Genomic DNA, 26,257 nt, shown 5'->3' with positions numbered 1-26,257 from the left:
TGAAGGCTGATCTGTGCACTCTCATCACACTCCAGCTCACTCTTCTGTCACATTTTTCCCAGGACAGTGGCTCTCTCACTAGACTGGTCGATCATCTCAGTGCTGACACCATGTCTCATTCATATGGGTACTCTCAGCATCCAGGCATTGCAGTAATTGGCACAGAATAGGCCCTCAATAAACATCTACTGACTGAATACATACAAGAGAATGAGTGAATTACACTTCCTAAAATCAACTCCTAATTATTATTGCTTAGCCTCCTTGTTGTCCTGTTTCTGAGAACACTGCTAGCTTAAAAAGTATTTAATAAGTCTGATCTTATATGACTATCTCAATGCTCATTTTTAAGTAACTGTTTGACATTTAGGTCAAATTTTTTACCATGGAAACACCTACAATGAAGTTCCCAGGATAACCTACAAAATTCTATTTATCTTACAAATATCTTAAATATGGTTCCAATAGTGCTATTGTCAGGCAGTAAGTAAATATCTGTGAGATTACCTATCATGTACTGAGCACTCTACTGAGGATACAAAATGAGTGGACATTTGTTTTCTGTTTCACAAGCATCTGGCCCTCCTTTTATGGCAATAGTCCCAAATTTTCTTTGGGGGAATCTTACTTCACTCATACTCTGTTGAAGTGGTTCCGACGGGCATCAAATTCCCCTCTCCTAGATTCTAGAAGTCTGGGTCAAGTGTCTGAGCCAGTAAGACTAGCCAGACAGGTTTCAGGATGGGCATGCAACTCAAAACAAGCCAATTACGCACAATAAGAGGGGACCGCTGGCTTTTTCTTTTGTAACTATTAATAGCAAGAGTTGCTTGATCTTTCTTACCAGGTTTAACCTTGGATAGATATAAGTTCAGAGGCTACTACAGCCATTTTGATGCAATAAGGGGAGAACATATATAAAAATGCACCCAACCTAGAAGAAACAAAGCTGAGATACATAGAGAAAAAACTGGTTTCCGGTGACATGATTTGAGTCCCTGCTTCAAGCTCTACCCCTAACTGGGCCTACATTTGGACCTGGTCAATTAAATGAGTCCATATCTACAACTTTTAGGAAATCAGTCTGAGCTAAGTTTCTGTCACTCACAAATAACACTTCTAAGTGGCATTCAAGTGAACACACACACGAATATGCCATTTGTTCCTATGAGGAGAAGCATTTCAAATTCCAAACTGGCAAATAGAGCAATATGAATGCAAAAGTCCCGTAAGTAAGTAAGTAACCATGCATCTACAAAATAAAAGCATTCTTCTTGATAAAACTGTCCTAAATTGAAGAAAAACGGTCAAGTATCTTCAATTTGGGGAGTGAAGACCTTAGGGTAATACCCAATTACCTGTTTCTACATATGGATACTAAATACAACAAATACAGAGAGAGAGCTACTTATAAACTATAGTTCTCATGCCTTTTAAGGAGCACAGAATATTTTCAGTTGCCCAGTCTCACCAATTCTTACAAAGTTCAAGTCCTGAAGGTAAAACAGTTAAAACAGAAATTTCATTACAAGCAATTCAAAAACGCTGAATTTTAAATGATCGATAAACATATAAAAGACGCTTAACCTCACCAATAATGACAGAAATCCACATTAATCAGTTTTACCTAGCAGACTGGCAAAGACTGAATAAATGAACACTGTATAATGCCAGCAAGGATTTAAGAAAATGTGCTCTCCCTCATGTCATTTGTAGTATAAACTGATATAATTCTTTTGATTATTAGACCTAGTTATACTACATCTGGAAATGTTTGCTAAGAAAAAATGTAGACAAGTATGTAAAGATACAAGTGTAAGATTACATACATGTATGAAAATAGAGATGTTACAAAGATAACATCCGTATTTACTGTCACAAAGCGATATTCACATTATTTACTACATAGAGCAATTACGGAATATCTTGTTGAGGAAAAATTCAAGTTTTTTAAAGTGTATGTGTATGTGTGCACCTTAAGACAGAGAATGGCAAATATCAACAAAGGCTATCTCCTGGTGGTGAGATTTGGAGGTAATTCTTACTTCTTCCTTTAAACTCTTTTGAATAATTTGATTTTTTTTTTTACAATGAGAATATACTATTATTTTATTTATATATTTACTTATTTTTTTGAGATGGACTCTTGCTCTGTTGCCCAGGCTGGAGTGCCATGACACGATCTCGGCTCACTGCAACCTCTACCTCCCGGGTTCAAGCGATTCTTCTGCCTCAGCTTCCTGTACTACAGGCGTGTGCCAGCATGCCCAGCTAATTTTTGTATTTTTAGTAAGAGACAGGGTTTCACCATATTGGCCAGGCTGGTCTCGAACTCCTGACCTCGTGATCTACCCACCTCGGCCTCCCAAAGTGCTGGGATTACAGGCATGAGCCACTGTGCCCAGTAAGAATGTACTATTTTTATAATTGGCAAAAAGCAAACCAAAAAAAATGATTTTTATCAAACAAAAGAATTCAATACTGCTCTTGGTTTTGACCCTGAAAAACAACAAAAGGAAAGTGACAAGGATGACAAGAAAGGTTTGGCTCTTTTCTCAAAGCATGCCAATTGCTCTGTGACCCGTCACAGGCACATACACACCAGTAAACAATTATAACTCGTTATAATTACAACAATTATAACTCAGTGCATTATTTTATCTGCCAACTCAACGACAATCAAAAGAAAAAATAAAAATTAAACTACTTTATGAAAGTCTTTTAAAGATCAGCAAGCAGCTAGCATACGACCAAACAATGCAGGGCTGAAAGTAACCTATTCACACGCTTATAGAAGTCGAAAGATATAAACTACTTAAAAAGTCAAGAAATAAAAGAAACACATGTGATCCAGTCAATTACACGTGTGAACAACAAAGACTTTGATTTTGTTTTACATAAATTTGTTTTCAGTGAATGACCACTCATGAATGGTTTCTTACTATAAAATGTTTACAGTCCTCTTTACTGATGCTTTCTCATAATTTATAAGCTGATCATTTTTGACATATTTAAGGAAAAGTCAATGAAAAAATCAAAAGTGATATAAATGTTAGTACTCTATATCTAGTTAACTGAATTTTTTAAAGACTTGTAAAAACATAATTATTTTAATAATATTTTATAACATATAGTATAATATATATAATAATTAACTCAAAAGATCCCTAAAATTAGCCTAAGAAAATCCTCTCTAAATTTGTCTTGCCATTCTGAGCCTTCTTTGCTTTATAGTTAACCCTCCCTGAAAGCTTATACTTTTCATCATTATTGACTCAATAAAATTTCAAATCTTATGCTGCAAAACATTAGCAGTATAATTTCTGCTACAGATACCTCTAAAAGAAGAGTTAAGTTTTATAATTTTGCAGTAGGCCAGAAAGTATAGGCTTGTCATAAGACCTACGGACTTCAACTGCCTCACTCATTTCCCCTTTCCAAGTATCCTCCTAACAATATCATTCTCTACAAATCTTTTTCCACTAAGCCACACAGTATTCAACACTAGGCATTATTATTTTATTTTTTATCAAAGTTGTCTTAGGGACATTCTTATGGAATGTTTTATTTTGTGTGTGTGTATTCACACATCCTGATGAAGATTCAGAATATGGATATCTGTTTGTGTATTTATCTCTTTCTCTGCTAGAATTCTGCATTTAAATCCTAGCTTAGCTATTTCCAGTTGTGTGATTTAGGCAAATTTATTTGTCTTTAAGCCCCAGTATCTTCACCTATTCAGAGGATAATAAAGTACCCATGCCAAAGGATTTTCTAAGGATTAAATGAGATAATAACTATAATACACTTGATTAGTGTCTGGCATATAATAAATGTTTGCCATTATTATTGAAAGTGCAAAGACTTTTTAAAAATGAGAATATCAAATGCTAGAAAGGACCAGGTTTGATTTAAAACTCGTCAATGCAGCACTTCTCAAAAGAAGACATTTATGCAGCCAACAGACACACGAAAAAGTGCTCATCATCACTGGCCATCAGATAAATGCAAATCTGAACCACAAGGAGATACCATCTCACACCAGTTAGAATGGCGATCATTAAAAAGTCAGGAAACAACGGGTGCTGGAGAGGATGTGGAGAAATAGGAACACTTTTACACTGCTAGTGGGATTGTAAACTAGTTCAACCATTGTGGAAGACAGTGTGGCGATTCCTCAAGGATCTAGAACTAGAAATACCATTTGACCCAGCCATCCCATTACTGAGCATATACCCAAAGGATTATAAATCATGTTGTCATAAAGACACATACACACTTACGTTTACTGCGGCACTATTCACAATGGCAAAGACTTGGAACCAACCCAAATGTCCAGCAGTGACAGACTGGATTAAGAAAATGTGACACATATGCCATGGAGTACTATGCAGCCATAAAAAAGGATGAGTTCATGTCCTTTGTAGGGACATAGATGCAGCTGGAAACCATCATTCTCAGCAAACTATCACAAGAACAGAAAACCAAACACTGCATGTTCTCACTCATAGGTGGGAACTGAACAATGAGAACAGTTGGACACAGGGTGGGGAACATCACATTCTGGGGCCTGTCATGGGGTGGGGAGCTGGGGGAGGGATAGCATTAGGAGATATACCTAATGTAAACAATGAGTTAATGGGTGCAGCACACCAACATGGCACACGTATACATATGTAACAAACCTGCACGTTGTGCACATGTACCCTAGAACTTAAAGTATAATAAATAAACAAATAAATAAATAAAAATCATCAATGCAGATGTGAGCATCAATTAACACTCAATATTTCAAGGAATATTTAACAGTATACATTTAAAACCTTAAAAATTACTTTGGATTTTTTAGTTTTACATTTTGGCACATTTCTTAAGGTGTGACAGGCAAAATAATAATCCCCAAAGATGTCCACATCCTAATCCCTGAAACCTGTGAAAATATAACCTTACATGGGAATCAGGATTTTGCAGATGTGATTAAACTTGAGATGAGAAGATTATCCTGAATTATGGAGGTAGGTCCAGTATAATCACAAGAAGGACTGAGGAAGGTTAAAATCAGAGAAGGGGATTTGGAGACGGAGTAGAGGTCAAAGAGAAGGCTTTGGGATGCTACACTTCTGGCTTCAAAGACAGAAAAAGGGATAATGAGTCATGTAGTATGGGCAGACCCTAGAAGCTAGAAAAGCTAAGCAAATGAATTCTCCCCTAGAACCTCCAGAAGGAATGCAGCCCTGTCAATATCTTGATTTTAAGACTTCTGACCTCGAGAATTACAAGATAATAAATCTGTGTTGCTTTAAGCCACTAAGTTAATGATTATTTGTTACAGCAGCAATAGGAAACTCATACATGTATAAGATAATAATTAGAGATGTAAAGAAAATATTTATATATAGGATAAGTGATGTCATTTTATTTATAATAGTGCAAAATTACGAATGATCTAAATGTCCCAGTATAGATGATTAATTTGAACAAATATGGTACTTCCATAAAGTGGAGCATCATACAACCATTAAAAACCAAGTTTATAAATTCTACATTTAATGGCAAGGGAAAACATTCAAGATATTCTAAGTAAAGAAAGAAAGCTATAATTTATTTTAATGTTCATGGTCACATTAGAATAAAGATTAAAAATATAATCTAAGTGTTCACCAGTGTTTATCTCTGCATTAGCATCATTGGTGATTTTTTAAAAATTTTCTTCTCTATTTGTATAGCATTGGTATTGCCCGGTAGAGCATAATCTCTGGAAAAAGGAACATGACTGTCTCGTTCAATGCTGTATCCTCACCATACAACACAGTAAGCAACAAAGAAAAATCACTCCATAGTTAGGTACTGAATAAATGAATATTTTCAGTGTGTCCCAATTTTTTAACAAATGTATTACTAATATTGCTAAAAATAAAAAACAAGAAATTCACATAATAATAATTTTTAAATATTAAACTTCACTAGTAATCAAAAATTAAGATACAATTTCACCTAGTAAATTATATAGGTTAACATATTATATTGGCATATTTATGGTCACAAAGACATTATTGAATATAAAGTAGTATGTCCTTTTAAAAAAATAATTTGACAATATCATCAACAACCTTTAAAATGTTCATGTACTTATTCATTATTCATTACTTATTCATTACTTATTCATTGCTTATTCATTACTTCAACAAATACTTGTTGAGCATCCACTATATAATGGTGCTTTTAGGTCCAAGGATACAATGGTGAACAAAATATAACAAAATGCAATAAAAAAAATCCCCACCCTCATGGAGCTTAGATTCTAGAAGAGGAGGCAGTCAATTATAAAGATAAACAAGTACAGTACAAAATATGATAGGCCGTAGTAAGTGCTAAAGTGAAAAACAAAACAGGCCGGAGGATAGGGAGGCAGGGCAGAGGATACAATTTTTGGTACTGAGAACGGTTCACTGTGCATCTTTCTTAACCTTTTTCTGTGTCTAAAGACAAATACATTACACACATACACACTGTATGTGCCCAAATATAAGACAAATAGAATAAAAGTTAATCCCCTATTTTTCCCATGAAAATATCCAAAATTAGATTTCTGGCCATTTTCATTATATAAATGTTTAAGGATGTAGCCAAAATAATCAAATGACTTCATATTGTATAATTTATAATTTCAACATATTTTATTTTTTATATTCAGTTTAATTACTATTTTTACATTAAGTTCTCCATTAGTAAAACAAACTTTTTTGAACTTTTTTTTAACTGGCATGAAGAATTACAGCTCTTAGGTGTTAACATGGGAAGGGAAACGGGTATTTATCCCATTTAATACGTCTGGCCAACTTGTATTCAATAAATATGTGCTTGAAGAAGCCATCTGAGGTAATCTTTAGGATCTGTTATGAATTTATAAAGATATAATTCCAGGTAATATCTTTAAAAAATAGAGAAAAAATTTCTTATCCCCTGACTACTGAACTGGACAATGCTTATGAAAACCTTTTACCAACCCTGTCAAGTGTTTATTCATGCCCTGCAAAATATTTTCAGCAAGAATTTCCTGTGAGTTTATAACCAGGTTCATTTATGAATTCAATACATATTTATTGAGCATGACTGACACTGGCTCTGGCTCCAGGCAGAGATGATAAAACAATGAATCCCTGCTCCCACAGAGCTTGACACAAGGAGAAGCCTCCAACATATTTTATATAACACTATCTTAGCATGTTCATTTGGAAATACTGTATATTTTCTACTCAAAGTTCATGAAACGATTTTATTCTACTTTCTCATGTGCACCTTTGAAATCAGGGTCACTATCATCAACACGGCCACCTTTTAAATCATCTAACAGTGTTCAAGGACACACCAACTTTCCTTCAGTCAAAGTTACTTGAGATCTAGCCCTTTTTGAGTTCATGTATATTGATGTCACTGGGAATTCTATGCCCACCACAATACCCAGGAGCTATCTGTGATTTCCGCAAACTAATCACCTACTGTATTGCTTTATAATTTTCAAAAGGCTTGTTTACAATAACATCTAATACTTGTAATTGTGAGGTCATCCCCCCTAAAAATTACTTCTAGATCTTTAAATTCATTTGGATGGTTTTAGGCCAATTCCATTGAGTAACCTCAATAAGCATCTAGAACTGGTATTAAGTTTCTTCAGGCTAATGTAGTTTATCTAAGCAGTACTTTATTGATTTGCTATTTTTGAAAAGTTTAGTAATTGAGTAATATGAAGAGATTTCCTTTCTGAAGACTAAATTATAAGGTCATACTCTGTTTTTGAAGTATAATTTTTAGGTAAAATGAGTATCTCATATAGAAGAATTTATGCCAAACGTATCTGTAAGAGTATATGTATATATGTTTGTATTTTGTTTTTGTTCTTAGTTAAAATAATGGGATCACAAGTCTTTTGAATTTACAATCATGAAGGAAATACAAAAGATGATGTCTTCAGAGTAAAAAACCCTTGGATTTTAAATATAGTGCCTTTGCCATAAATTGATATCCAAAGTCATAAAAAATTTAGAAAAATGGTAGATTCATATCTTTTCTTCAAAACATGGTACCAACATTCTGACAGTCCAAAATTAATGAAAAGAAATCTCACTGGATAGAGAACAAGCTAGAGACTAAGTCACAATCAACAAAGAGCATCATTTAATTTCAATATTTAAATAATATACTTTTAACAATTATCTCAGCAAACAATAACCACAAAAATAAATGGAGAACACAAGAATAACACCCGTTCTGAAGAAGCAGAGAAATGATTCTGGTACTTTATTACCATCAACCTTGGTGATCTATTAAAGTTTAGCATAGTTTTAAAATTCTAGTTAATTTAAAATCATATGCTAACATGATGCTAAAATCAGAGGGTAACATATGATTTAAATTTAACTAGAATTTTTAAACCACAAATCCTATAAAGAATTATAGGTCCTTTTTGGACCAAAATTCAACTCTAATGAAGGCATCTGCCAAAGCCTATGGAGTACTGTATGTGCTAAAAGACTCTGGCATTTGTTTCTTAAGTCTCATTCATTGAGTACTAGAGGGTAATTAACTTCATTATTGAGTTTGAACAAAAATCACTAATGGATGCACAAGAACTATTTAATATTAATATTCAACTCTCTAATAGAGCTGTTTTACTTTAGACAAAGAGGTCTGGCTAGGTTTGTGGTGATTTAAAGTCTCAGAATGAAAATAATTAGTGGATATAAGTAAAAGAAATCATTGGTCCAGGTGAAGTAATGGTAATTTTAAAAATTCCAACATACACTTTACCTAGTCCCTAAAAATAAGATACAATTTTATGCTTTTAGACAAGATCAGAGCTGGCTGGCACTATTTCTGGGTAGCACTTTTCACCAATATTTCTGATAATGCTCCATGGGAAAGCAAACGGCAACAGAGATTCTAAAAAGGTTCCAGATACCAAACTGTACATGTAACCTTGACCTCATTTATCATTATGATAATAATCACCATGTAATTATGTGTAGATTTGCTCTCATACATCAACTTCTTTTCAACTTTGAAAAATAAAGAGTTCATATTTCTTGACAGGAATAAAAGAGCAAAAAAAAAAAAAACACTTAATTATTTTGACCATAGCTCACTGTTAGCATATGATTTAAATTTTACAGTGAGTAAAGACCAATTTATTTTCAAAAGCCCTGATTATTTTGACAATATTTAAAATGTCTCAAATAAAAAGAACAAAAAAGTTTTATCATGTATTACAGAAAAATACTTGTTATCTATTTAAATCTCACACACAACCATGCCTACAAAAACACTTCATGATTCAGACTTAATACTTAAGTTTAAACTTATCCCAGTAGGATGACATCTCCTTCAAGCTGCAGATATTTCACAGCAAGCATGCCTGGAGTTCATTTTCTCATTTGTTCATTCACTCATTCATCTAGTATACATAAGGAATATTCCAGACAAAGCCTATCTATCATGGAGCCTACATTCTAGAGGAGAGAGACAATAAACAAACAAGTTTAAATTATGCCTAACAATAAAAAGTACTATGGAGAAAACTAAAAACCAGAGCAAGACAGCATGGGAGAAGGGAGTGGTTCTAGTTTTATGTAGGTCGGTTACAGAATGTGTCTTTAGTAGCAACCTGGAGGAGGTGAGGGGATGGGCCTGACAGATATCAGGGAGAAACACTTTCTAGGACAGAAAGAAGAGACTGCAAAGGCCAGAGATGGGAATAAGCTGGTTTTGTAGGAAGAACAACCAGGAGGCCAGGGAGCCTGGAGTATAGTGAGCAAGGGCACAGCCACAGGAGATGTGGCCCCAGAGAGAAAGGGGCTCTAGACCAAGCAGGCCTGGGGACCCATTCAGGACTCTGGGTTTTGAGTGGTTGGAGAGGCTCCTCAGGAGTTTTAATCACAGTAATAACTTATCAGATATATTTTTTAAAGATCACTCTGGCCACTCTAGTGAAAACAAACTTGCGATGCCAGAGCAGAAGCAAGGAGATCAGTAAAGAAGCTACTGCAATAATTCTTTGTCCAGGGTCCCAGAAAAGTAGCTCAGGCAAAGCTTGGCTGCAGATGCTTTATCTGGAAGGAAACCTCAAAGCGGTAAGAGTGAGGGCAGTGAGGCAGGGAAGGAGGGAGTGCATTAGCACGTTGGTCAGTGCTTCCCAGGAAACCTAGCCAACTGATCTGGCATGAGGGATTTGGGAGAGCCAGGCTGGACAGGATGACCACACCTCAGAGCTGTCAGGGGAGGGCTGTATCTGTTGTGGGAGATAATGAGAAGCCCTGCAGTAGAGACACTACTGGGTCTGAAATAGCACTTCCCATCTTCTCACTGACATTTGAGCAAGCAGCACCATAGGGGGAGAAGGGAGAGAGTTGTATCTGCTGGCTCCTTTCTCATCCTGTCTGTTACTGATCAAAAGTCCCCCCAAAGTGTGACTCCCCACCTCCCCGCTACCTACACACACAAGGTAGGTTTTGTGATCTGACTCCTGCAGACAGCTACTGAGCAGACAGAGTGCATGCCCACAGCCTGACGCTTCACCTGAGTCCAGGTACAGGGGTCGACGATCATTCTGAGGGTCGAGCTTGGCCATCACCCCCTGACAGTATCAGATGAGGCAAAGTGGCATTAGTCAGGGTGTGACACTGAACAAGCAGCCCCAGGCCAGGAGGCAGGTGGGGCCAAGCAAATCTGGGCGGCGCAAAAATTAAGTCTGACAAGACAGGAGAAAGATTATAGATCAGGCGGAAAAGGTGAAAATGGAGAGAAATGATAGAGTTATAAATACAGTCTGAAGGTAGAGCCTGTAGAACCGGCTGATGTGGGTGAAAAAGAAGAAACAAGATGACCCCAAGGCTCAGATGTGGGCAACTAGAAGAACAAAGCCACCTGTTATTGGGATGAGGCAGGTTACAAGAGTAGCAAGTTTTGGAAGGGGACAGAGACCAGTAGTTCAGCTCTGGGCATTCTAAGAGAAAACAGAGAGAGTAAGAACGACAATACTTGCCTAAGAGAAAAATTACAGAGAAGCTTATTTCAAAGTTCGTCCAAGTTGTGAACATAATTGGCTAATATGTACGGCCCTGGCGCCTCTTCTCTTTCACAACCCTAGCATCTCTTCCCACAGCTCCATCACTGCCCTTTTGTTGCCCATCAGACATTTCCTGAAACATGCATGGAACACTGTTTTCACAATGTAGGTGTGCTCTCCTTCCCCTCAAAACAAAAGGGTGGGCGGGGGGCAGGAGCAGCAGGGTCCTTGCCCAAATATAAACACATATGGGAAGTACTGTTTTAAGTCAAACAGCTACTTTACTTCTCAAAACCTCTGATACATTTCATGTATCAGAGAAGGTCTCAAGGAAAGATGTGTGGAGAGTTTCTAAACATATTTGAACATCAAGGTACACTGAATAAACAAAATCCGTATGATCCTCTCAAAAGATGTGGAAAAAGCTTTCAATAAAATCCAACATTCCCTCATGATAAAAACCCCTCAAGAAAGTAGGCATCAAAGGAACATACCTCAAAATAATAAGAGGCATCTATGACAGGCCCACAGCCAACATCATACTGAATGGGCAAATGATGGAAGCAGTCCTCTTGTGAACTGAAACAAGACAAGGATGCCCATTCTCACCACTCCTATTCAACATAGTACTGGAAGTACTAGCCAGAGCAATCTCGCAACAGAAAGAAATAAAGGGGCCGGGTGCAGTGGCTCACACCCGTAATCCCAGCACTTTGGGAGGTCAAAGTGGGAGGATCACCTGAGGTCAGGAGTTCGAGATCAGCCTGGCCAACATGGTGAAACCCCATCTCTACTAAAAATTCAAAATTAGCTGGGCACGGTGGTGCGTGCCTGTAGTCCCAACTACCCAGGAGGCTGAGGCAGGAGAATCGCTGGAACCCAGGAGGAAGAGGTTGCAGTGAGCCAAGATTGAGCCACTGCACTCCAGCCTGAGTGACAGAGTGAGAAAACATCAAACGATCTCTCTTTGCAGATGATGTGACTTTATACCTAGAAAACTCTAAAGACTCCACCAAAAGTCTACTGGAACTAATAAATGACTTCATCAAAGTTTCAGGATACTAAATTAATATGCAAAAATTAGAAGCATTTCTATACACCAATAACGTTCAAACTAAGAGTCAAATCAAGAATGTGATCCTATTTACAATAGCCACAAAAAATATATAAAAATACTTAGGAATACATCTAACCAAGGAGGTGAAAGATCTCCACAAGGAGAACGACAAAATACTGCTAAAAGACATCATACAGGTGACAAATGGAAAAACATCCTATGCTTATGGATTAAAAAAGTAAATATTGTTAAAACGGTAGTACTACCTGAAGCAATCTACAGATTCAATGCTATTCCTATCAAACTACTAGCATCATTTTTTCACAAAATTAGAAAAAAACTATTCTAAAATTCATATGGAATCATAAAAAAGCCTGAATAGCCAAAGCAATCCTAAGTAAAAAGAACAAGTCCAGAGGTATCACATTACTGGACTTCAAACTATACTATAAGACTACGGTAACCAAGACAGTATGGTACTGGTACAAAACAGACATATTAGACCAATGAAACAGAATAGATAACCCAGAAATAAAGCCACACACCTACAGCAATCTGATCTGCAACAAAGTAGACCAAAAAAAAAAAAAAATGGGGAAAGGACTCACTATTTAATAAATGGTATTAGGATAACTGGCTAGCCATATGCAGAAGAATGAAACTGGACCCCTGCCTTTCACTATATACAAAAATTAACTCAAGATGGATTAAAGACTTAAATGTAAGACCTCAAACAATAAGAATCCTAGAAGAAAACCTAGGAAACACCACTTTGGACATCGGCCTTGGAAAAGAATTTATGACTAAGTCTTCAAAAGCAATTTCAACAAAACAAAAATTGACAAGTGGGACCTAATTAAACTAAAGAGCTTTGGCACAGCAAAAGAAACTATTAACAGAGTCAACAGACAACCCACAGAATGGGAGAAAATATTTGCAAACTATGCATCCGGGAAAGGTCTAATAACACCAGGATCTAAAAGAAACTTAAACAACTGAGAAAGCAAAAAACAAACAACGCCATTTAGAAATTCGGCAAGGACATGAACAGATACTTCTCAAAAGAAGCGGCTCATCAACAAAATGAAAAAAATGGTCATCATCACTAATCTTCAAGAAATGCAAATCAAAACCACAATGGGACAGCACCTCACACCAGTCAGAATGGCTACGATTAGAAGTCAGTAAGAGGCTAGGCATGATGGCTCACGCCTGTAATTCCAGCACTTTGGAAGGTTGAGGCAGGAGTTCGAGATCAGCCTGGTCGACATGGTGAAACCCTGCCTCTACCAAAAATACAAACATTAGCCAAGCGTGGTGGTGGGCACCTGTAATCCCAGCTACTCAGGAGTCTGAGGCAGGAGAATTGCTTGAACTAGGGAGGCAAAGGTTGCAGTGAGCCAAGATCGCGCCACTGCACTCCAGCCTGGGCAACAAAGCAAGAATCCGACTCAAAAAAAAAAAAAGACAAAAAAACCACAGATGCTGGCAAGGCTGCAGAGAAAAGGGAGCACTTATGCACTGTTGATGGGAATGTAAATTAATTCAGCCACAGTGGAAAGCAGCTTGGAAATTTCTCAAAGAACTTAAAACAAAATTACCATTCAACCCAGCAATCTCATTACTGAGTATACATGCAAAAGAAAGCAAATCATTCTACCAAAAAGACACATATACTCACATGTTCACCACAGCACTAGTCACAATAGCAAAGAGGTGCCCATCAATGGTGGACTGAATAAAGAAAATGTGGCATATATACATCACTGGAATATTATGCAGCCATAAAAAAGAACAAAATCATGTGCTTTGCAGCAACATGGATGCATCTGGAGGCCATTATCCTTAGTGAATTAACACAGGAATAGAAAACTGAATACCTCATATTCTCACTAATAAGTGGGAGTTAAACATTGGATACTCATGGACAAAAAGGTGGCAACAATAGACACTAGGGACTACAAGAGGGAGAAGGGGAGCAGCAAAAGTTGAAAAACTAACTGTGAGTATTATGCTCAGTGCCTGGGTGATGGGATCATTCATACCCCATATCTCAGCATCACACAATATACCTAAGTAACAAACCTGAACATGTACCCCTTGAATCTAGAAGTCAAAAAAGAAAAAATTTACCCCAACCCCAAAAAATACTTTGCAGTGAAGTAAGCACACATTATTCAGCACAAGAAAAGATAAGTAATTCAATTGTCTAATGGGAAGTTAAGGTTCTCTTTTACTGAATATTCAAAATTCATCTTACATATTTCTTTTTTATATTTCAAGTTTATTGACTTCCACAGGTGCCAGAGAAGAAATGATAAATATATTTTAATGGGACAACTTTTTACGTTGCTTCACTTTAAATCTGACATGCTATATAAGAGTAACTACGAGGAAATAGGCATGAAAAGGAAAATTTTATAATCCCAAAGACAGGTGTGTATAAATGAAAAACAAAGTAAGCGGTTCATATTCCAGCCCCTAACAACTGATGCTATAAAAGTATCCTTAGGTGACATTCATATCTACATACAAATATACTGCATCATAATGTAGTTGTCTGATTCAGTTACAAACACACCCAGTTACAAACTAGTTTGGTAGACTCCCAAGCTGGCATGTAAGTCGTGGAGGAACAAAGACAAAAGAGATTCAGAAAATGAATAATTAAGACATGAAAAATGAGAGGCTTAGCATTTTTAAAGAAAATATTAAGGCTAAGTAATTCTTACTAAACCCAAGGAAGTATTAGGGGGTAAAACTCAAAGCTAACTCCTTGGAAGAGCTTTAGAAGCTCTTTGGAAGACAGGCCTTTTTGCTTTAAAAGCTGACTCCAATATTTGACTATATAGAAAACAGTTATCCAACTAGAGCTTTCCTTCATTTGCCACCTTAAACCACATTTTACTCTTCTCCTGCTACTACATTTTAAAATGAGAAAAATACAGAATCTTATTTGCATATATTTGCAGGTGACCTTGCAGGCTCCACTGATATATAACCCATGACACTACTTCTTCCACTGCTTTCTGAAAGAAGATATTTTCACTTGGAAGATTCTCATTAGCCAACACTTTGTAGACTGTGCAGACATAAATATCAAAGTGTACATAAGTAGTTTCCGTATAGGTCAAATACATATTTAAAAACGTAATAGACATTGTTATGCTGTGGCCATCTAGAATCTTTGCCTATGTTTCCTGTGTTTGAAAATTTGCTACAGTATGGATCTTTCCTTCCCCAAATAGAAGCCAGAACTCGCCTTCTCAGCTTCCCTTGTCTGGCAGTGGGATGTAGTGCCTATCAACCACATGCATCCACATGATAAGACCTCAGTTTAGAGTCAGCAATGTGAGGAGAGACTTCAATTCAGAGGTAGACTTAAACAAATGAGGAAACCCGTCTTTCTGGCGGTGGAGGTGGTAAGAGGCATCCACCTCTCGGGAAAAATGATGGCACTTCTGGCTTCCAGACCCCAGCACCGTTGGTGTAAGCTGTGATGTTGGGATAAAGCTTCACTGTGGAAATACCCACAGTATAGTGTGGGCAGTGCTTCTGTTCACCTAACCTGTTTGTTGGTGTCCTGGAGATACAGTGGATTCTGTGGGTTGCGACTAAGAACTACATATAATACAAAAAAAGAATCTGGGCTAAATAAACCTTCATCATTTGATAAAACGATGGCAGAATGATTATCAATTCAATAGTAACCTCAATAGTAATCTACAAAGAGTGTAGTACTGTGCTGGAGGCTGTACAGGAACAGCAAAGGATGTTACATTTAAGCCATGTAAACACATGGGCATATAGATACAAAATAAAGTTAAACGAAATTTAGAAAATATAGAAGCCTCTATGTAGTGGCTGTAAAAATGCAACAGCATATTGGACATGCTGATAAGGATGAAAAACTTTTATTGACATAGTTTTTAAATGTTCACTGGGTTTGAGGTAAATCTATCATCTTGCTAAAGAAATTAAATACACTTTTTATAACTTAAAAGTCAGTAATGTGGGGAAAAATATTTGCAAATCATATATCTAATAAGACATTAAGATCCAGAATATATAAATCCTACAATTCAACAACAACAACAAAAAGAAAATTCCAAAATGGGCAAAGGACTTGAAAAGGCACTTCTCTGTATTGAAGAATACAAATGACTAACAGGCACATGAAAAGATGCTCAGCAACCGGGCACAGTGTCTCACACCCGTAATCCCAGCACTTTGGGAGGCCAAGGTGGGTGGATCACCTGAGGTCAGGAGTTCGAGACCAGCCTGGCCAACATGGTGAAACCCCATCTCTACTAAAAATACAAAAAATTAGCCGGGCATGGTGGCAGGCACCTGTAATCCCAGCTGCTCGGGAGACTGAGGCAGGAGAATCGCTTGAACCCAGAAGGCAGAGGTTGCAGTGAACCAAGATCACGCTATTGCACTCCAGGCTAGGCAAGAAGAGTGAAACTCCACCTCAAAAAAAAAGAAAAAGAAAGAAAAAGAAAAGATGTTCAACATCTTTAGTTATTAAGAAAATGCAAATCAAAACCACAATGGGATATGATTTCATATCCATCAGAACGGCTATGATTTTTTAAAAATGGAATAACAAGTGGACAATATGGAGATGGAGGCAACAGAGTGCTCATGCAATGGGAAATTGAATGGGAAATTGTGCCGCTGCTGTGGAAAACAGTCTCGTGGTTCCTCAAGAGTTAAACAGAATTATTGTATGATCCAGCAATTCCACTGCTAGGTGTATACCCCAAAACTTAAAAAGTAAGGACTCAAACAATACTTATATACCAATATCCAAAGCAGCACTATTCACAATGGTCAACAGGTAACTGATACAACTCAAGTGTCTATCAACAGATGAACGCATACACAAAATTGTACAGATATATAATGGAATATTATTCAACCACAAAAAGAATTGAGACATTGATACAGGCTACAAAATAAATGAATCTTGAAAGCATTATTCTAAGTGAAATAAGCCAGACACAAAAGGACAAATGTTGTATTATTCTACTTATGTGTGGTACACAAAGCAGACAAGTTCATAAAGACAAAGTAGAATCAAGGTTACCAGGGACTTGAGGGAAAGGGAATTCGGAGTTATTGTTTAGTAGGTACAGAGCTCCGTTTGAGATGATTAAAAAGTTTTAGAAACGAACAAGGGTGATGGTAGGACAACACTGTGAATGTATTTAATGCCATTGAACTATACACTTAAAAATAGTTTAAATGATACATTTCATGTTGTGTTTTACCACAATAAAAAAAATTCCGTTATGAACCTTATCTAGAAATCAGTCAAAACTGAAGTTCAGTATTATTCCTTTTGTGCTGCTTGTTTTATTATTTAATGTATAGATCCAAGGAAGTTAGTAGATCTAACCAGAACAATGGCAACATAGCATGGTCAAAAGGTCAGGTAGGTAGACCTAGGTTAGAATACTGGTTCTACCACTAACTAGTTTATTACATACTTAAAAAAGGACCTGAATTTAAAAGATCCCTAATAAACACTAGAGTTAGCTACTGTTATCAGTCTTTATTATTGTATTAAAAACCACCTGGAAAGGAGCAATGCATTTTATTACAGGTAAATTTTAAACTTTAGTACACCAAATAAGTGAACACTGGAAGGCAAACAAGTGTGGAAAAATATGTGTATCAATATAATTAAGAGTCTATCCCTAATATGCAGACTTCCACCCAAAAGATGAGAGCAGAGAGGTACAGGGAGCTAGGAAAGTTGCTTTGGATCACAGGGTGGGCCAGGGAAGGCCAACACACGAACTAAGACATGAAATGTGAAATGAAGCTGGAGTGAAAAAGTCTGGGGTTAGGGAGCACTCTGGATGAGGCAACAGCAAAAGCAAAGGCCACAACTTCGAAGAACTTTGAGGATTTGAGGAGTAGAGAGAAAGAAAACCAATGAGCCTCGACAAGAGAGGCTGAGGAAAGAATTCAGGGAATAGTTTAATTAGAATTTCAGCTTTGGATGTTGATGGTGAAGCGGGATGCTGAAGGAGAGTGGCAGATAAAATTGAAGAGGAGACAGAAGCCAGAACTCACAAGCCTGTTAAGAAGATGGGACTGTGATTCCAACCTCAAAGGGAACCATTTAAGTAGCGAAGTAAAATGATCTGGTTTACTCTGCAATGATCATTCTGCCTGCTAGAAGGAAAACACATGGATTAGGGAGGCAGGATGGAAGTAAGGAGAGAAGCTGGGAAGCTAGGTTAATAATTTAAATTAGAGAACATAATAGCTTAGATTCACAACAGTAGCACTGGCAATCGCAAAGTGTGTACAAATTCACATTGCACTGGCTAATAGGACAGAAGATATTTTAGTCTTTCATGAATCCCCAAACAGTAACTTAAAATTACACAATTTCCCCTAACAAATTAGCAAGGATTAAAAATTGATAATACAAAATCTCTGAAAAACACTTTGCTATCCTCTCTCTCAAAAGTCTGAAAAATTCTTGTAGTTTTTCACTTAGTAACTAGCACACAGTTAAGTCTTACTGTTGAATTAATTCATTCCAACAGTTGGGAAACATGCTTAAAGAGAAAATCGGCATTATACTCAAGAATGTAACTGTAGCACATTGTACTTGCAAAAAATTGAAGAATTATCTAAATATTCCATACTTAAGGAGTGGTTGAATTACAGCTTAGGATAAAGTACTAAGCAATTCATTAAGGAGTTTCAAGATGTGGGAAAACACGGACAGTATATCACTTTAGACAATTAACAAAGAGTAAATAGTACTACAGCTTTGTTTCGATGCTGTTAAGTTTTAATATGAGAAATAAAGATAGCCAGCAAATAAGTACTAAAAACTTGATCATTAACCTAGTCTAGAATTGAAACTCAATAAATCTGCTCAAAAAAGTTATATACTAAACCCATTAAATATTGTCTGTATCTTACAGATAGTCTCTTGTTAGCCTTGGTTCTAATTAAGGAAGCAGGGGAGTTTCAGTTTGGTGGTTGTCTTAGTAATTTAAGAATAAACATGTACCTTCAAAGCCTGTTTGTCACTCTACATCCCCAGCTCCTAGCACAAAATCTGGCACAGAATAGGAGTTTAATAAATAATTTTGAGGGACTATCACCAAAAGTAAACCTTTCAGTTCCAACTCAGCACGAAAGAAATCAAAAACCTCAAAATCAAAGACGTGCATAAAAAGTAATAGTTTGCTTGATAATATCTCGTGATGTCGTTTTAAAGTAATAGTGATAACAACGTATAATATTTGGAGTGGCTACAATGTATCAGGCACTAACAAGCACTTGACAGGCTTTAATCCTTATAATCATCATTCTCTTTTAAAACCAGGACACAGGTTCATCACTGTTCACGAACTAGCCCAACGTCACACTGCCACCAAGCTGGAACTCAGTTCTTTGGCATCTAAACGCAGAACTATAGAAGACACGTTTCTTTCCAACGATCAGACTTCCAAGTTCTCCAAGCTTCCTCTACCGTCCTATTTAGCATTCGCAAACTTCTACCTTTAATTGTAGCTATTACCCCTTCCAAGATCCATCTCTCACCAGGGAAGCCCCTGCTAGCTCCCTCCCTCCCTCCCAGCTGGGAAGTCCCCCAGGATGAAGGACCGAGTCTCCATGCTTCTCGGTGGCTGCACACTAGAATGGGGTCTTGGCACCAGGCGGGGAGCTCGCCCCTTTGAGTTTGATTTACTGCCTTGCGAATCCCAACTCCCAAATGAGCCCTTGGAGGCGCCGTGTGCGGCCCCTCGGACCAGACTCGGCGCCAGAAGGGAGTCAGCGTCTGGAGGGGTGGACAGGGCGGCGCGCAGGAGCGGTTTCCAAGACAACCGAAGGCCGCCCCCACAGTGTCCGCCCCACAGCGTCAGCCCCTAGCGTCTCGCCGCCCCGCCCCTTCCCGGCGCCGGTGCTCCGACCGCCCCCGTGAGCGAATATAGAGAGGGGTGCTCGATGGGCTCTCACCTCTCAGCGCGTGGTGCATGCCGCCCACGCCGCTATACAGCTCCAGCACCCGCAGGGCCTCCATCCCCGCGCCTCAGCCGCTGCAGCCCCGGAGCTAGGCCTGCCGGTCCGTCGCTCCTCCTCCCTCTAGCGCGCCGCTCCCTCAGCCTCTGGTTCCGCAGCGTTTCAGTTCCCCCTTCTCCTGCCGCTCCAGGGTGAGGGCTTCAGAGGGCCGCGCGGCCTGGGGGTTGGCAGGGGTCGAGAGGGGAACAAAGAACGGAAAACAATAAGGCTTCCCGAATGAATGGCAACCACTCTGTAGCCTGATTTACGCTCCATTTCCTTCTTTGGTGTCAGGGGCCTTGAGTGGAAAAGAAATCCAGAGTTCAGTAAAGGGGAGAAAACTGCCTTGGTTTCTAAGTGAATTAACACTGGTTAGAAGCCAGAAAAAAATCATTTTTCAGGCAAGCTGCTTTTCTGTCACTTAGAAGCCTGAACATTCAAACATTCTTTCCACAGTGTGCCTTGTGTCCTGCCTGCCCTGGGTCAATAGAGATAAATCAGACCAGCCTCTCTCCTGGAGAAGGTTCCAGAATTACAAGTAAGGACATAGGTCCACTAGCAGCAGAGGAAAACCTGTGTGCGTGCCAATAATACAGAGGATGTTTGTTGTGTCTATTAGTGGAGTTAATGATGTTTTAGCTTGGAAATTACACCTACATAGAATACACAGTGTATATCATGTAGGATTATTTATGGGTCTTTAAGTGCTAGGGCCTTAATTCCTCAGGATGGTCCAGTAACCAACTGTTAGAGGCTCATGTTGATGAAAAAAGACAAACTCCATAAAATGTTTGAAGAGGTTTATTCTGAGCCCAAGGTGAGGACGGTGACCCATGACACAACCCCAGGGGGTCCTGAGAACATGTGCCCAAGGTGGTTGGGCTACAGCTTGGGTTTATATGGTTTTAGGGAGACATAACGACGTTAATCAGTATATGCAAGGTGTACTTAGTTTGTTCCATAAAGATGGGACAACTCAAAAAGGGGAAGGATTCCAGGTCACAGGTGGATTCGAAGATTTTCTGACTGGCGATTGATTGAAAGAGTTAAGTTGTGACCTAAAGACCTGGAATCAACAGAAAGGAATGTGTCTGGGTTAAGATAAGGTGGAGACCAGGGTTCTTATTATGTAGATGAAGTCTCATAGGTAACAGGCTTCAGAGAGAATAATTGGCAAATGCCTCTTATCACATGTAAAAAGATACCAGACTCTTAGTTAAATCTCTCTTGGATCAGGAAAAGACCTGGAAAGGGAAAGGGAGTCTCTATAGAATGTAGATTTTCCCCACAAGAGATGGCTGTGCAGGGCCATTTCAAAATATGTCAAATAAATTTATTTTAGGGTAAAATGCTTTGATTTAGGGCCTGCTATCTTTCATGTGGTGCTTTACTAGAGTCAGGTTGGAATTTTGGTATCTTACTGCTAAGAAGAGTCTGTTTTGTCAGTATGAAGATCTCTTGTTTTAATATTAATGCTGATCAGTTGTGCCTGAACTCCAAAGAGAGGAGAGTATAATGAGGCATGTCATGCTTCCCCTTCCCATAATGGCCTGAACTAGTTTTTCAGGATTCTTTGGAATCCGCCTGATGGAGGCATTCACTCAGTCAGTTGGGGGGAGCTTAGAAATTTGGGGGAGGGGTGCTTACAGTCAATTATAAATGAAAATCATGTACCCATATGGAGGATAGAAAATGTTCCCATTGTGAAGTGTTCTTCAGTTTGTTCCCAACACTGCCACAGGTTTTCGTTAGGGAGAACTTGGGGGTACCACTTGTAATAACAATAACCCATATGTTAGAAATGTTGCATGCCTGCTAATGTGATGCTGTTAACAAATAAAAGTATAACCACTGCATCCGAATTATAGAATTCACTGGTTCATTTTGATGTTGTCTGTGAAATTAACTTTTTTAATTGTAAATGTGCATTGGCCATGTGCTTTACTTTTTGTTAGTCACTTTCAGATAACAAGAGGGGTATGGTAGAAAGATACCAGATAACTCAGCTTTAGCCCTGGCATTGCCAGTTAACTGATTGTGTCACTTTGAGATGACCCTGATTTCCTCATCTTTAAGATAAAGGAGAAGGGAACAGAAAGAGATGGATTGCTGAGGGTGTTTTAGTTCCAAGAAATGAATTCATGACTGAATTCAAATTTGAAAAAATGAGACCTGATTTGGCAACCTGTTAATTATTTATTCAATTTGAAAAATGTAGAAAGAAGACTTGTTACCTGCTTTAAGCAAATGTACTCTTAAATTAACTCAATTTATAGAAATCATGTACACACTGACATATGTATAATGCACGAAGCCCACTTTTCTAATATTTATTACATATAGGACCGGAAATAAACGTCAGTACATAAAATGTAAAGGGCGCTATATAGTCATAGTGACTTATATATAGCCGAAAACCAATATATTAAACAAATCTGGAATTTTCAGCATTCATGCTATAAATCAAACTAAATGTGACAAAAGACCTTACCTGTAGGGGAGAGACAGTACAGAAACATGTGGCAGAGTTTATGAAAAATACCAACCTCCTCAGAGGAAGGAGCCTCGAACCCCTTCCCCACACAGGCTGATTACAAACTGTTTACTCTGATACTTAAGGATCTTCGCAATGTAGCCCTGAACTTACTTTTCTTCCTTTTTTCTCTTCTTGAACTCTGCTATAAATGAAACTGCTTGGTGTTCCCCAAATATACCCTTCACTTCACTTCTCTGCTTGTATTCTTTACCTTCTCTAGAAATCTCCTAGACTTCTTCAAGATCTGTACTTCAAGTGGAACCTTCCTTCTGGACTCCCAGCCTAAAATATCTGGACACATTACGACCCCTCAGTCTCCCTCGTCTTCTGAAATACAAATCACCCTTGTAGCTGTCATTCAATCCTTCCAGTTCTTCTAGCCCAATTTTCACCTCATATGTGCCACGTCTTTATGTATTATTTCCTCTCTAAAGCTTATCTCGTGATAATTATTTCAAGAATGAAAACTCTCTCTATAATCATAATCTATAACTATCTCCATGGAAGCATCTGTAGATATTAGGCCCCCTGGGATTATGTATGCAAATGTCTTCCAATCACTGGCACAAATTACGTGATTTGGTGGAAGAGTGGGAGGGCTGGTGGAAGTGGTACAATAGGGAGTAGTGGAGGAGAAAAGTGGGGTGAGCAGAATGAAAGTGTATATTGATCACTTTTTCCCAAAGCAAATCCTGAAGGCTCATAAAAGAGAAGAAAAGTTCTCTAGCCCCATAGTTTCCCATGAATTCATCCTCAATGATATGTACAATACTATTTATATTTTAATTACAGAAACTAGACATACTTTTAAAAAAGCAAACAAATATCAAAACTTGAATGTTAGTATATTTAATACATTTTCTCTAAAAGCAGAAAATGCATTTCTTTAAAAAAAACACATTAATTAACACCTGGAAAATAAAGGCACATATAAAGCATATCAGAAATAATTAAGGGGCATGTCACAATACTAAGGATTGTATTTAAAGAGTAATAGCACACACTCAATTATTAAAGACACTGGGCTTGGAATCTAATGACATTTTTATCTTCTTCCCCATGCATTCTTTCACTGATCATTAATATCTAATGAAATGGAATAAAGTTTTCCAAGTGCTGAAAATGCTTTTTCCAATCATCTTTGAATTTCCATGATCCAAGCCACTCTATTTCTCAGTGAAACATGATGTGGATTCTCAGTGAAACAGGCTCACTTACAGGCTGAGGACACCCTGCTTATGCCAATTTCAGTCATGAATAAGTTGCATTCTGGTTTTATACCGAAAAATAATGGTCTTTATGAATTGCATGGAAAATGAAAAAGTCATACGAGAAGAAAATGACAGTAAGAAATGTCCTCAAGAGAGTACATTTTACAAATTTGAATTGGAAAGGCCCACAGAGCTCATTTACCACTTCCAAGCTCCCACTTATTTAAGAATGTCTTCTACTATTTTCCTGATCCGTGGGCAATAAGCCTTAGCTTGCAAACTGCTAATGAAATGTTTCACGGTGAACAGCTGGAATTATTAGAAAATTCTTCCTTATAGTCTCCTAAATTCCAGTTTATTTTAGATTTGCCTTCTGCACTGATTTTAAAGAATTCTTCCTATTCTGCCTGGGCACTGTGGCTCATGTCTGTAATCCCAGCACTTTGGGAGGCAGAGGCGGGTGGATCACCTGAGGTCGGGAGTTCAAGACCAGCTTGGCCAACATGGCGAAATCCATCTCTACTAAAAGTACAAAAATTAGTCAGTTGTGGACTGGGCGAGGTGGCTCACACCTGTAATCCCCGTGCTTTGGGAGGCCAAGGCAGGTGGATCACCTGACATCAGGAGTTCAAGACCAGCCTAACCAACATGGTGAAACCCTGTCTGTAATAAAAATACAAAAATTAGCCACGCATGGTGGTGCATGCCTGTAATCCCCACTACTTGGGAGGCTGAGGCAGGAGACTCGCTGACCCCAGGAGGCAGAGGTTGCAGTGAGCTGAAATTGCACCATTGCACTCCAACCTGGGCAACAACAGTGAAACTCCATCTCAAAAGAAAAAGAAAAAAAAAAGATTTTTTCCTCTTCTATGATGATTTGCTTTGTGGTTAAGAATGCAAGCTTGAGAGCCACAGTGTAGACAGGAAGCACACGTCTGCTGCTGCTGCTCCCTAGCTAGGTGACGTGGAGAAAGTCACTACATCCTTTTGAGCCCAAGTGCACCTCTAAAATGTATAAATAATAGGACATACAATTGCTATGAAGATTAAAAGCATTTAGCCCAGTGCCTAGCACAACACAAATAAATATATGTTAAATAAAGAGTGTCTATACAATGACATCCTCTAAGTGATGCATTCTCAGTCCTGTCGGCTATAAACTATCACATGGCATGATTCAGATCCCTCGCATCGGTCACAGTCTAGCTTGGTGATACCCATTTTAGGAGCCAATACTGCATGAAACAAACTGAACATAGTCGGATCAGCATATGGTAGAGCGTACCAGATGGCTACAGACATTTAAGGGCTCTTAGGGCTGCTTTGGAGCCTTTAGGAAGTGTTCAGTGGTCCTCTGCTTAGACCATCGTGGAGGAGAGACTGAAAGTCTGGAAGCTGCCTCAGCCCTGACTGAAGAGGTCCTGGGCATGGAAATAAGGAAGTCAGAGAATAGACAGTAAAATTCATGGTAAAATAGATACCGCTTAACTCTTAACTCCCAGAAGAACTAGGATAGCTGTGAAGTCCAGAGTTACAGCTCTGACAATCTTCAGGGAAAATTTTTCCAGTGACCTTAACCAGGATGCATGAATTGGGGAGATCTGGGGTAGAGAGGAGGGGGACGTATTAATAGCAGCGAGTCATGTGTTGACTCTTTCATACACTAGGCACTGAGGAGATTTGCAATTAAAAAAAATTTAAAAAGCAGCTGGAGCAGTGGATCATGCCTGTAATCCCAGCACTTTGGGAGGCCTGGGTGACAGAGCGAGACTCCATCTCAAAACACAAACAAGCAAACAAACAAACAAAAAACTTGCAAAGTATATAACTCTGTAATCTATTTCAGACCATAAAATGGCCAGTAGTAAAAAATGCAATTGAATACTTCCATTTCCTAAGTACAGGGCATTTTTCCTAATTTAATTGATTCTCACTATCCAAGAGGATAACCAGTAGCCACATTTGGTAAATAAAGTTTAAATTAATTTAATTAACGTTAAAATTGAGTTAATTATACTAAGCACATACCAAGTGCACCGTATCGCTCAGCACAGATGCAGAATATTTCCGTCATTACAGAAAGTTATATCAGGCAGAGCTGCTCTGTAGTGATAGTGCCTATTAGTTACAGCCTTTATTAATAGCCCGTCAATAAATGACCAGTGTTGGAATATGTGCATCAATTATTGCATACTGAGCACCAATTTTAAATAAATGTCCCCCCCAAATATGGAGCAAAATGAACTCAAAGCAAACCTTGCAGCTAAACATTCTTTCTCTTTCTCTATTATCCAGTCACCTTACTGATAAACTGTCATGGAGGAAAAGAACAGGAACAGCGGATGTGTTCT

The 26,257-nt window shown here is 38.2% G+C and overlaps 1 protein-coding gene across 1 annotated transcript in view; it reads right to left on the bottom strand.

Annotated features, from left to right (window-relative positions):
• TRDMT1 (tRNA aspartic acid methyltransferase 1) overlaps positions 1–20,618 on the bottom strand; it is a 57,107-nt gene extending 36,489 nt beyond the window's left edge. Inside the window, exon 1 of the mRNA XM_011963890.1 lies at positions 20,118–20,618. Coding sequence (XP_011819280.1) covers positions 20,118–20,181 — 64 coding nt within the window. The 5' untranslated portion in view covers positions 20,182–20,618. The remainder of the gene's footprint in view (positions 1–20,117) is intronic.
• Positions 20,619–26,257: the final 5,639 nt, after the last annotated feature.

This window comes from Colobus angolensis, unplaced genomic scaffold (assembly GCF_000951035.1).
Source record: "Colobus angolensis palliatus isolate OR3802 unplaced genomic scaffold, Cang.pa_1.0 Scaffold63, whole genome shotgun sequence".
Classification (NCBI taxonomy): Eukaryota; Metazoa; Chordata; class Mammalia; order Primates; family Cercopithecidae; genus Colobus; species Colobus angolensis.
This window is presented reverse-complemented; position numbering and strand designations above follow the sequence as displayed.